Source organism: Parambassis ranga, chromosome 5 (genome assembly GCF_900634625.1).
Source record: "Parambassis ranga chromosome 5, fParRan2.1, whole genome shotgun sequence".
Taxonomy (NCBI): domain Eukaryota; kingdom Metazoa; phylum Chordata; class Actinopteri; family Ambassidae; genus Parambassis; species Parambassis ranga.
Window position 1 is genome coordinate 6,707,835 of NC_041026.1, and position 12,772 is coordinate 6,720,606.

General features: G+C 45.7%; 1 protein-coding gene across 1 annotated transcript in view; it reads right to left on the reverse strand.

Moving 5' to 3' along the window:
• arhgef40 (Rho guanine nucleotide exchange factor (GEF) 40) overlaps positions 1 to 12,772 on the reverse strand; it is a 30,644-nt gene that overhangs the window by 8,860 nt on the left and 9,012 nt on the right. Inside the window, exons 5-21 of the mRNA XM_028405774.1 lie at positions 11,441 to 12,587; positions 11,024 to 11,253; positions 10,761 to 10,949; positions 10,338 to 10,452; positions 9,876 to 9,969; positions 9,668 to 9,754; positions 8,793 to 8,909; positions 8,231 to 8,329; positions 8,006 to 8,157; positions 6,655 to 6,793; positions 6,307 to 6,426; positions 5,186 to 5,377; positions 4,584 to 5,099; positions 3,543 to 3,919; positions 2,976 to 3,225; positions 1,988 to 2,077; positions 697 to 903 (exon numbers count right to left, since the gene is read on the reverse strand). Coding sequence (XP_028261575.1) covers positions 697 to 903; positions 1,988 to 2,077; positions 2,976 to 3,225; positions 3,543 to 3,919; positions 4,584 to 5,099; positions 5,186 to 5,377; positions 6,307 to 6,426; positions 6,655 to 6,793; positions 8,006 to 8,157; positions 8,231 to 8,329; positions 8,793 to 8,909; positions 9,668 to 9,754; positions 9,876 to 9,969; positions 10,338 to 10,452; positions 10,761 to 10,949; positions 11,024 to 11,253; positions 11,441 to 12,587 — 4,121 coding nt within the window. The remainder of the gene's footprint in view (positions 1 to 696; positions 904 to 1,987; positions 2,078 to 2,975; positions 3,226 to 3,542; positions 3,920 to 4,583; positions 5,100 to 5,185; positions 5,378 to 6,306; positions 6,427 to 6,654; positions 6,794 to 8,005; positions 8,158 to 8,230; positions 8,330 to 8,792; positions 8,910 to 9,667; positions 9,755 to 9,875; positions 9,970 to 10,337; positions 10,453 to 10,760; positions 10,950 to 11,023; positions 11,254 to 11,440; positions 12,588 to 12,772) is intronic.

The window sequence follows — 12,772 nt, forward strand, 5'->3', positions numbered from 1 at the left end:
ACATAGTCTCTCCAACCCGTCCTGGGCCTTCCCCGGGATCTCCTCCCAGTGGGACATGCCCAGAACACCTCCCCAGGGAGGCATCTAGGAGGCACCTGAAACAGATGCCCGAGCCACCTCAGCTGACTCCTCTTGATGTGAAAGGGAGAAGTTTCTCTCGGGTGACCGAGCTCCTCACCCTACCTCTTAGGGAGCGCCCAGCCACCCTTCGGAGGAACCTCATTTCGGCCGCTTGTACTCGCGATCTCATTCTGTCGGTCATTACCAAAAGCTCATGACCATAGGTGAGGGTTGAAACGTAGATTGACCAGTAAATCCTTCTTCACCACGACGCACCTGTACAGCAACCACATTACTGCGGAGGCTGCACCGATCCGCCTGTCAATCTCCCACTCCATTTTTCCCCCACTCGTGAACGAGACCCCGAGACACACAAACTCCTCCACTTGGGGCAGGTGCTCTCCTCCCACCCAGAGAGGACAAGCCACCTTTTTCCAGTCGAGAACCATGGCCTATATAAAAACAGTGACTCTTAAAAAATAAACTTTTACCAGTGTTTAAATCACACTAAGAATAAGACATTATAATTCCATCTCTTCCCCTGGCCTGACCTCGTCAAGACGATTCAGTCTCTCCTCCTCTAAGAAAAGAAATTGGGACTTGACAGTTGTTGCAATCTGGGACAGGCATTCTCACCGGACATCCGACGATGAGGTCACTGGCCCGGAGGTCCTCACCGTGTCGCTGGGCGTGTCTGAGGATGGAGAGAGCGGAGACGGAGGCGGGATTGATGCCGCCCAGCTCCTCCAGGGCCTCGCAGTACTGCTCCAACCTCTGAATGGGAGCCTGCAGACAGTGAGGGAAGGACAGGGGGGAGATGGGGGAGGCCTGGGGGAGTTTAGACTGAGGAGGAGAGGGGGGAGAGAAGAGGGGAGGATGAAGGATAAGACAAAAACTACATGATACATAACAGGTATTTTATTAGCTATTATAAAAGTGTTTATGGTGTTTTTTAATTAACTCAGGATGAATCTAATGAAAAAAATCATACTGTTGTTTTTTGGTATAATTAGTGAAGAGCTCTTTAGCTTTGCTTTGATTACTACTTGAGTTATGTGTAATCAGGATAATTATTGTTTTGGTCATTATATATTGACTCATTTTACAGTTGTTTCGTCTTCTTCTGTGTTTTTTAATCCTCTTAGCTCAGTAACAATCACCATAAACCTTCCTGTCAACATATAACGCACACTGTGCTGCAGACACACGCTGCCTCCTGGTGGCCATCTGTTAGAACTGCCTCCCTTTATGAAGACACTTCAGAACTGGAGTGCAGCCTCACAGATCTTAAGCGCTGTGATCTCTCTCTCGCAGTAATCTCACGATGCTGTCGATGTATTAGTTTTAAGTTAATTGTGGCTCCGGAGCTCAAATTACTTTCTCCATAATCCATCTTTAATTGGCTTTTCTAGTGTACATTAAACATGTAATTAGCTTTACTGTATACAGCTTCGTTTTTTTAAAGCAACTTTAATTGGTGTGTGTGCTCACGCTGATGCTCTCACACTGTGTGATTTAACAGATTTTCCTAAAAAAGAAAATAACCAAATAAAAGATTTACGAGGCTAATACTCTTATTATGTGTGCAGAATCAGGAGTGTGTGTGTTCATCAGGGAGGAGGCCGCTCCGGCTGAATTAAAAGAATGCTTACTGACGGCACAGCAGCCGCTTTTACTGAAATTATATGAGCAAAAGTATGTGGACACCCTACATTCTGGTTCCTTTTTCACCTCATTGTGCATTTGTAAAAAGTGTGGTGAAGGACACATTTGAGCACAAAAGTATCATAAAATCTCATTATATGTTCTAAAGCTGCAACAATTAATCAATTAATGGAAGTTTGGAATAAACAGGCCAGCAGCACATAAACCTGCACACGGTGTCCATTTACTTTTGGTGCTATAGTGCATGATTAGTGATTCTTACCTTGAAGAAGTCAGAGGCCTGTGTGACCAGAGGAGAGTCCAGGTCTGGTTTAGTCCTGATGTAGTGGGAATATTGTAGAAACTGCTCCCGCTGTGAAGGAAACAAAAATGTTGGCTTTAATCGCACTTAAACTGACAAACAAAGACTCGTTCACTGATGATTTTAAAGCAAATTTTACTACTTTAAAAACATGGAGTGACTAATTCTCACTCAGTAACCGGTGTGGTATTCTGAGTAAAATTCAGGACATCTTTAGGGGTGAAATAGTCACATAAAAGCTGTAATACTACTGTATTGTAAAAAAAAAAAAAAAACCCATAAAACTAGACCGGGAACAGACCTACGCTATGTGGAACAACACAACAAAGACACACAGGGGAAAATGAGGCACAGGTGGAACTAATGAGGGTGAAGCAGGCAGGAAGAAAAAACACACACTGACAGGAAGTAAAGCAAGCAGTGACACCAATGGCTGTGTTTAAAATCACTCCCTAATCACTATATATGGCCCTATATAGTGCCCTCGCCATGTTGTAGTGCTGTCCGAAATCTTAGTGAGAAATTATAGACCCCATATAGGGCCCTCAATGTATCCCACAATGCATCTTGAAAAGCATGCATTGCGCAGACCGGCGAAGAGAATGAATGTTATGTCACCTGTCTTATAAATATAATGATGATTTAAAGAATGCCGCATGAAAGAACACTAGCAAATGAAAACAGGAAGTACAACAGAAACCTAAAACTGGGACACCTTTTCTATCACAAGTTGTTGTGTGTTTACCCCTAAAGACAATGATAAAGTTGTGTAGTCTGACTCCAACATTAGTGTGTTTTGAGGCCGGTTGGACACATGAACTCCAGGTCATTTGGTAATGAGGAAGATAAAGTGATTTAAACAAAAGAGTGGGAAAAAATGAAAAAATGCACAGGCAGGACTAAGAATAACATATAGAGAAGCAGACGCTAGCTGTTGGTGCTTTCTTACATATTTGCTGAAACAGTCCTGTTGCAACAAGCTCTGCACGAGGGCGCCCTCCATGGCCGGGAGCAGGTCGTGCGAGTGAAAGGAGCTCAGGCTGGCCCAGCCGGGGAACAGTGCGTCCGCCTTCCCCCTGATGGAGGCCGGCGTGTCTGAGAGCTCCAGTAAGGGCAGGTAAGTCTCCTCCACCCCCTTTAGGATGGCCACGTACTGCCTCTCCGAGCTCAGCATCCTGCACCACAGCAAGTACAGCTTACTGTGGGAGCAGAAAAGAGGAACAAATACGGAGCAGAGTGGTGAACAGGATGTGTCAGTGAAGACAGCATTAAGCAGTGGATAGAGATCAAAGACTCAGTAATGAAAAGATGATCTCAGATTGCATGCGGACAGATAAAAATCGCTGGGAAACAGTCTTCAGTTGTACTTAAATCATCCCAAAAGCAATGGATGACTTTGCTCTTTCATCTCAGCCCGGCCTGTTCTTAATGTGATTTACAGCATAATGAAGACGAGCTGCATCTGCTTATTTTCAACAAACACACACGCAAAGAAAAACAAGACGCAAACACACACCTCTGTGCCGTTGAACCCGACCTATCTGTCCCCGTCTCCCTCTCGGTCCTCCCCAGCAGGACATGTTGCCGTGGCGACCCTGTGTGATCCACCACCTCCTTGCTGCTGACCTCTACTCCTCGAATCAGCACTCCTCCTCCTGCTGCGCCTCCGCCACCCCACCCGGTGACGGCTGCAGCCATGCTAGTAGCAACGACTGGGTCGGCTAGAGCTCGGCGCCCCAGCCAGGACATGGGGGAGTTACGGCTCGACCCGCACACGGGAGACTCGGCCGGTTTGGGGGTCGCTGCGCCTCTACGAGGGGCCAGGAGAGCCTGCAGGTCAAAGCTTGGGTGGCGCTTCCTGGGTGGTTTAGGGGGCAGTGGGGTCTCTGTGGGCTGTGCAGCAATAGAGATAGAAGCTGTCACTGCATTTTGAACTTGTTAAAGTGGCATTTATTGATTTTTAGCCACTGAGGAGCAACACAATATTGATCACATAATGAAGTTGATAGAGCAATTAAACACCCGGCAGAGCTATGTCCATTTGGAGTCACATTTCCGGCCATATGTCATGGTCTCCTAAGGAAACTATCTGGCTTTTTAGCAGTTTAATCCTCCAGTGTGGTCAGCAGCTGGTCACCAGTGATGACAAAGGGAATGAATGGTTTTGATGATGTTTAACCACGAAAACCAGCCCATCCCTGAGTCCAAGTCCAAAAAATTGGTTTTGGAGATCACAATGACCATGACCATGGACCTTAATCCTGTAAATCCTGATCATTTTCACCCTAGAATCCCAAGAATGGGATGCATGTGAACTGACAATAACCAAACACACCAGATCGTCCCTAAGGTCAGATGGTTGTACTAAATTTTGGTTCACAAAATCAGCACATGCACATGAAGAAATGTTCAGCCCAAACCCCACTCCTGTTAGAACCCTGTTCAAAACCAATGGGAGTTAAAAATTTGGATCTAAAGATCTACAGGAAAAACAAAAAAATCTAATAGATCAAACTTTAAATCATTTTCCCACCAAGCATTTTTCTCACAAACTCACACTCTTCTTCACAGGATTCAGAAGGTTCTGCAGAAACTTTCCTCCTCCGGCGGCTCCTGCTCCACCTCCTCCCCCTGCTCCATCTTTCTTATTCCCCTTCTCCTCTCCTATCTTCAGCGTGGAGCAGGTCTGTGGCCTGAACAGCGATGCTAGGGATCCCCAGGACTGCAACCCCCCTTCTCCTCCTCCAGCTCCCAGCCCCCAGTCACCCTCTCCTTCGGGGCCCATCAGGTCCCACAAGCTGCTGGCTGATGGTGTTTTTGGTTTCCCTTGGCCTTGATTCTGAGTCCTGTCAGACTGGAGGAAGCGAGGTTTGACCTGCGCTACGGTCCTCTGGTAGCGCTCCACTGTCTGGGTCCAGAGATCCAGCAGAGCGCCACCACCCAGCTCTATGGCTAAGGACCGCGCATCCTGGAAGCGGGATGGGGGGATAGGTGGGAGGGAAGCAAGAGGACAGGTGGAAGTCGGGGAGGGTGAGGAGGAGGTTGCAAAGACGGCATCACACCACTGGGTGGCCTGAACAGGAGACAGGGAAGAAAAGCAGACCCCCTTTAGGACCCATAGCTGCACTTTCATAAACATGTCTTCTTCTGCTGCCCTACCTCAGTCAGCGTGGACAGCAGCCTCTGTGTGTTGTCCAGGGTGGTCCAGCAGTCAGACAGACAGTGGGACATGTCTCTCAGCTTCTCCCTGACTGGAGGAAGTCGGATCTGGACATCACTCAGTCCCGCCCAGTCCAGCTCACACCAGCCCTCCAAATCACTGAGCACCGAGAGAGTCTCGCTGTGCAGCTCCTGAAAGAGGCCGGAGGACACGGGGTGAAAACCCTGAAGTGTTTACAGTGGAGGCCTGACAAGACACAGAAATATGAATGGAATAATGGCGCCTGGCCTTGTTGGGAATCCACTGGCTCTACCCACAAGAATGAGGCTGATACTCTGCCGAGCAGCTCCGTGGCCTCCAAACACATCTGTTTACATTCTACACTTTCAGCTTTGACTCCTCAAATCGTTCAGTGTGTAATGTGCAGGAACACAAGTAGCTTCAGGGTCTTGTAGGTTCAAATAAGATTCATTAGCTTTGAGGTGGACTGACAGGAGGCTTATTGTTTTGGTATGAAGGGACTTAATGCACAATACCACAACCTCGCTGGTTGACTGCAAAAAAATTCAGCCTCTCAATCATGGTGTTGTGTTGTTGAAGAAAAAAAAAAGACAATGTCGTGGTTTATTTAATGTAAATATAATCAAAAACACCAGTAACCACAAAAATGAAACCTTTGTGGGTTCAACTTTACCAGTGTGACAGAATTAGGCCACAGCTAACAGCACCAGGACCAAAAACATATGAGGGATGGTATGATAATAATAATAATAATAATAATAATAATAATAGTAATAATAGCTTTTGTTCTCTGTGGTGTGCTTTTTAACCTCTTTCTAGACACTCGTCACTTGTGTGACATCATCCATCAGTCAGACCTTAGCTGCCAGGACTGTGTGATGAAACCAAGCTATGTGTCAAAGGGCACAGTTCCAAAAATGGCCACTGGATGGCGGCTGGCTATACAAGTAAGTTAATCCCCCCCCATAAACTTCCACGTTAAAATATGGTTTTGCTCAGCAAGAAAAACGTTAAGCTAACAATATGCTAAACACAAACTACAGCACAGTTACATGCTCAGTTTGTGACATAAAAGGGTCACATGTTTGCTAGCACTCACATTAGCGGCTTCTCTGAAGGTCTTGAACTTCTGCTGCTTGAGCGAGAGTCTGCTGAGCGACAGGGGCGGGTCCTTGTAGTCCTCCAGCTGTGACTGCACTTCCTCGATCTCCTTATCACACTGTGGATCAAAGGCCAACAGAGAGAGAGAGAAGGGAGGCACGAGGCCTGTTCTGTGAGTCATGCTGTGTATGTTGTGTAAATTCTTTGTTATTCAGTATACTGTATGCAAAAGAGGGAAGACTGACTCAGATTGCTTCAGGGAAGAAATGTAAAATTAGCTTTTGAGAAGAAGAAGAAGAAGAAGTACGCTGGGAAGTTTCCAGATTCAGAGCAGCATCCATCCCACCTTTTCCAGTTTGTCCACCAGCCCGGCCAGCCGTCCCAAAGCCTCCAAGTCTCGACCTCTCTGATTGGACACTCGGACGAGCCGATGGAGGGCATCATCCACGCCGTCGTAGAGTTTAGAGGTCGTGGCGAGAGCAGCTCTGAAAGATAAACAAGAAGTATTTTCTTTATTTTCTCTAAAGAAAACACAAATAAATCACACATATTGCATCGTAGAGAGGATATAATTATTAAAAAGTACTGCACAGCAGCTGCATGGTATTAAAAAAAGAAACAAATCTTGTCTCATTACTGAGCAGGAACAGAGCAGCTACCGCAGATCCTCTTTAGGCTGCAGACAAAAATAATGTTCCTCCTTTTGATTTCTTTTCCTCCAGCTGAAAACAAACAAACTGTGTTGTTTTCAGAGGGAGGAGTATTTTTAACCTATAACTCATTTCAACAAAATAATACACAGCAACATGGAGGACATGTTGATCCTGTCAGCGCCCCTCAGGAACAAAGCTGCTGCTGGTAAAGTGCTTTCTGTTTGTCTGAATATATTGGCCCAATTAGAACTGCTGTGTTTGTAATACGTTCTTTACAATTAAAACAGGATCCACGTACTCTGTTTGTTTGCAGTCTCATTAGCATCAGTGAAATGTAAGAATGATCTCAGAATAATTTTACATTAATATCAAGGTCCAGCTACATGGAATTAGCATGTATTCATGGATAAATTACTCATTAGTAAATACCATGCTAATGGTCAGTGGGGAAGTAAATTTTTATTTTATTAATGTTTATTAACGGTAGGGTAGGAGATTTCATTCGGATGCACTTTTTGTTAAATTAGTGTAACTTCTCTATACAATCCGATAGCAACCGATTAGTTCGGCAGTTTTGCATTAAAACAAAGAATATGAATCATCTGTGGAAGCTATAAAATGCTAAAAACATCAGCCAATCCTCTGGGTGATTGGAGGCGTGGCCTCGGGGTGAGCTCCGAGAGAAAGGGGCGTGTGTTTACTTTTGAAATCCGGCTGACTCTCACTGAGTTTTCAAAATTTCCTACCCTACCTTTAAGTTATGCATCATGCTAATTGCTAACAAAATGATACCTAAAAGCAAAAAGAAAGAATGTATAAAACAAACAGCAAAAACGTGATTGCTACAGCCATGCTAGCTCTGCGAGGCTGTGTTCTAAATTCTAGCACTTTAAAGCTAACATGCTAAAAATTATATTGGGGTTCTGTATTAGCAGCAAAAAAGGAAACAACAACAAAGAATTTAGAGTCTACAGCCATGCTAGCTGTATGCTAATTGCTAAATTAGCATGTGAAGGTAGGTGAAGCTTCCTCTCCAGTAGCTACCTGCAGTCTGGTGACTTTTGTGCCAGTCCAGATGCACTGTTGGTCAGCCCTGCGAGCCAAGCCCCGCCCCTCTGCTGAAGCTCAGTCAAGCGTTGGTCGGCTAAGACGCTCACCATGAGCTGTCTGTGTTTGTCGATGCTCTGAGGAACAGTCTGGAGAAGATCAGGTTTATTAATGTTATTTTAATGACACATACAGCATAAAGACAGATGTTGAGTTACGGACCTTGATGTTGTCTGGCATCGGCTCAGTGTCCAAAGACTGCAGTGCTTCCCCCAGCAGTGAGAGGGCGCTCTCACAGCGCTCTGTCAGACTCTCCAGACTCTGGAGGAACAAAAATTAGCACGACATTCATATTCTTTCTTTTTTTTTTTTCCAAAGCCATGAGAAAGGTCAGAGAAAGTGCAGAAGACAGGATCATGTTTTCATCTGTTTGGATTAAGCAACATCAGCTGTCTGCATAGCAGCCTTAGACCTGTTTCTTCTTTCTTTGATCATCATCATCATCATGAAAGTCTGAAACCACAACAAGACATCCGGCCTCCAGCCAACATCCTCTCATCTCCTCCTCCCCCTCCTAAAGTTTGAAAGCTTTACTCCCTCACAACTCAGTCACTAGAACACAAACTAAAGCTAATAAAACTGATCAGTGATGGTGATCTGTATGATCGATATGATCATATGATGAGCTACTCAGAATACACCATGATTCTTAGAGGTATGGCAGCACATTAGTGTCAGCATTACAAAGAAATCTCAGACATAGAAAGTTGAAGTGACTCCTCACCAGTCTGAAGGCCAGCCAGTCGGAGTGACAGTGTGTGTAGTCTCCATCCAAGTCTTTAGGCAGCTGCTGCTTGTCTATATATTGCTGAAGGACGCCTATTCCTCGCACTGCATGGACCTGGACCAAAGAGAAACCGAATCCTTAAAGGCAGCCTTCAGAATCTAAACACGTATTTTAGGGCTTCACTGTTTGGAAAAAGCCTTTGAAGACTTGACGTCACTACTAAACAACCAGATGTGGCCATAATCTCTTATGCAGTTTTTATATAAGCACAGTTGTCTGTTTTATTATACTAATGGGAAAATTTACGAACTTTCATTTTGCTAATGTTTTCCCACACACATCATCACACAAGTGCTCCATGTGGGAGCTTAACCAGCAAACAAGCAAACAAGCCAGCTTAATCCGGCTTGTTTGTTGTCCTCCAAACTGCTAGGTGGCACCTCGTAATATACAGAGTCCGTTCAGGCCACGGTAGGACCGCATGCGCATGCATCGTGCGTTTAGTTTGTCCCGTGTCACTCGTTCAAAAAGCAGTTCACTTCTTTGTAGCCCTGTGGGCAAAGCTGTCATAGTTCTATGGTTGTTTACATACGGCTTCTGTATGCGACCCGGACACTGTCCCCATTAACCGAAAGTATCACGTCACTAGCAGGATTCACTAGCCGTATTTGCGTTCAGACCTGAGCCAGATGTAAGCCAATCCGGCTAGATCCACCTCTGAGAGGTGGATTGAAATCAATCCGATATCCAGATTCACGTTGTTCAGACTCAAAAAAAAAAACTATCAGGATACGGCCCAAATCCTGCATTAGCCAAATTGATTTCCCCAGTGTGAACGGGGTATTATAAACATGTGAACTGTATGAGCTCACCTCTGCTCCTTCCACAGTATGAAGAATGGACTCCTGCTGCTCTTCTACCAAAAGCAGAACAGATCCAAGACCGCCAGGGACCAACACCTGGAGCACAATACACACACACACATGCTTGAGCTACTATCACATCTGCAGACAAATTAGAGCACATAAGCAAACGTTTAGCACATTTGGTTAAACAACATGTTTTTTTGCCCCATCTCACCTGGAACAATTTAAGTGCAGAGAGGCAGAGAGCGGAGGGTGGAGAGCACCTGCTGTCCATTAGCACAGTCAGACCCTTTTCCTTAGCTGCAGGTCTGATGAGGGTGGATACAGAACAGCAGGTAGGAGGAAGTGACACAATGCTTGTTTTTATTATACACAACATTATATCAAATACTAGACTTGCAGTTCCTCAAATGGCCACATGAGGGTGGCTCATAAAAAAAGTCAAGAGTCAGTTCCTTGGATCTAATAAAGATGGAGGAGCCATCTTTATTTTCCCAGGAGAGAGGCTCAGTGTTCTGCCACTCTTGGTCATTTGTGGAACTGCAATATTTGGTACTTCTTCTGACCACCGGTTCCTCCACCTCTATCCATTTTTGTGTCATACGGTGGTTGGTTACCGATGATGCCACCACACCGAGATTATAGTGGATCAGAGACCACAGGACTACAGACTTACCGAGTGATTCGGTGGTAGCAGGCCAACACTTGAGCCATCTCCTCTGCACAGAAACCCTCCTCTGATGCATCTGTCTCTGTGAAAACCAGGGCACGACCCATCCTGTCCACTGTACCTGTGGTCAGCAGGTTTTAGTTGAGAAGGCAGCGATATAGAGATTATAAACCAAACCAGTATCACTTTTAGACATTCTGCACAGTTCACTTCAGTTTCAGATAATTATAGTGTAGACTATGAGTTCCTGAATAGTTTTTTTAGGAGATTCAATACAGCAAGAAGGAAAATGTTACCATGGATTGGTGAAAAGCTAGATTTATGGTCATCTGATACTACTAGGAAAGAGGTCCAAGCTACTACAAGGAAGTTGCATTCTTCTGAGGTTGCTCACTGACTAAAGTATAATAGGACTTTAATGTAACTTGCCTGTCAACTGTAGCTTCCCTGACTGTAGGAGGTCTGCATTCAGGTCTCTCAGAAGTGCAGGCTCTTTAGATGCAACTCCATTTTGTTGGTCAGGACATGTCTCTGCTGATGCTGCCGCCCCATTAGAGTGGTTGAAGAAGGATGTGCCGGACTGACCATTACACACAGGCAACGAGTCAGCTTCTGTTTCTGTTGAGACATAAACAAATCACAGAAGACACCCTCAGGATATATCAGGGGTGTTTGCCGGCTCTCGTACAGACCTGGACTACTGTTTTTTGTACTCTCTGTCTCCTTAGTTGTAGAAGAGACAGCATCAGGTTCATTAGGCTGTCCTTTCAGCTGGTTCTCTTCAGTGATGGGTGGCTTTGGTGAAGCAGAACAGGTGGTAGGGCTTGGTTGAGGAGTTTTACCCTGCAGTTTGGAGCCCTTCTGGTTCATACGGCCGCCAGACCTTGCCCTGCCTTTGGCCCCCTTTCCCTTCCTTTTCCTCCTGTACACAAAACACAGGAAGGTCTTGATGAGTTCCAGAAAGATTTCTGTTTTTGTAAGGTGTCTTTCTTCTTCAGGTGAACAACCTCGTGCACAAAAAGTTGCACTAAGGTGTTACCGATCTGTACTTTCTTATGTAAGTGTGAAAAGCAAATAATATAAAGGCATGCATTGGAACATTTCTGTACCGTGGTGCTCGGAATCCTGCAGTTTTAACTTCTTTTCCTCTGGGACACACCCTGTCCTCTGTCTTTCCTTCTTCCTTTTCGTCTGAGACCTTCAGGTTGGGCATATTTTTCAATTTAGACCCACTGTCGGTGGCCTTTCCAGTTTCTGAAACACCAGTGAATGGTCTCTCTGGTGCATCTGATGTTGGGGTGGTTGTAGCATCACTGTCTCCACTCAGTGGTTTATCGGTGTCCTCAAAAACAGAGTCTGAATGCGATCCATGATCTGAGTGGCCTTCTACAACATGTCCGACTTTGTTTTTTGTCATGTCCTGGGTTTCATTTGTCATCAAACTGCTCTTGGAGTCTTTACTTTTGTGGTCATCTCCACACAGCTGGGAGAAGCCGTTGCTATCTCTTTCCTTGCCCACACCGGGCCTCCTCTCTTTGAATGGGCCTTCAAAATAAAGGCGGTGGCTTTCTGGGCCTTCAGAGTCTCTGCTTGTTTTATCTCCTTCATCAGAGTCATGGACAGAGGAGGAGTAACACCGCCTCTCTCTGACTGGTCCTGCAGCTTCTGGTGGAGGCCGCGGTGGAAGCATGTTGCTCTTAGACGCATCTTCTTTGGCACCAAGAAGTGCCCGAAAGCTTCCTGACCTTTCCATTTTCCCATATCCCCAGACCTTCCCTTTGCGGAGCTTGATTGCCTTACCCCGCCTGCACAGAGGCAGAGTCTTGGTCTTACAGATCCCATGCATCTCTAGGTACCTCTGCCTTGGGTCAACCCCTCCATCAGGACCCCCTCTGGGTTCCAAAAGCTCCACATAATCCCCATCCAGCTGAGGTTGCCTTGCAGTTCGTCCAAGCCCATCTTCACTCCGTCTTCGTGGTGGAAGTGCAGGGTCTGAGTCTAAGCCATCTGGTGGTAAATCATCATCTTCCTCCTCATCCCATGACCAGGAGTCCAGTTCCCCAGAGGATGAGCCACCCCAGCCTCCGAGACTGCTGTCCCCTTCACTGGGAAGGTGATTGGACATGAGGCCCTCGTGGTGGGACATCGACTCTTCAGAAGGGTCGTGGATGAATTTTGGATAGACAACCTCCTTCCAGGGTAGTCGAACCACACCATCACAAGTGCTGACTAAACAGGTGTCAAGACCACCACCAACTGTGTAAAGAGAGGACAAGGCTTATGTCAGGTTGATGTACACAGTCCCTTTGTCATGAACCTGGATCTTTCAGAAACATTTGTTTCTTTAGTCAATCCCTGCCACCCTAGAATGGTGACTAATGATCTTTTCATGCAAATTATTTAGAAATTATTTACTAAATTAGCTTACTTAAAAAAAGAGC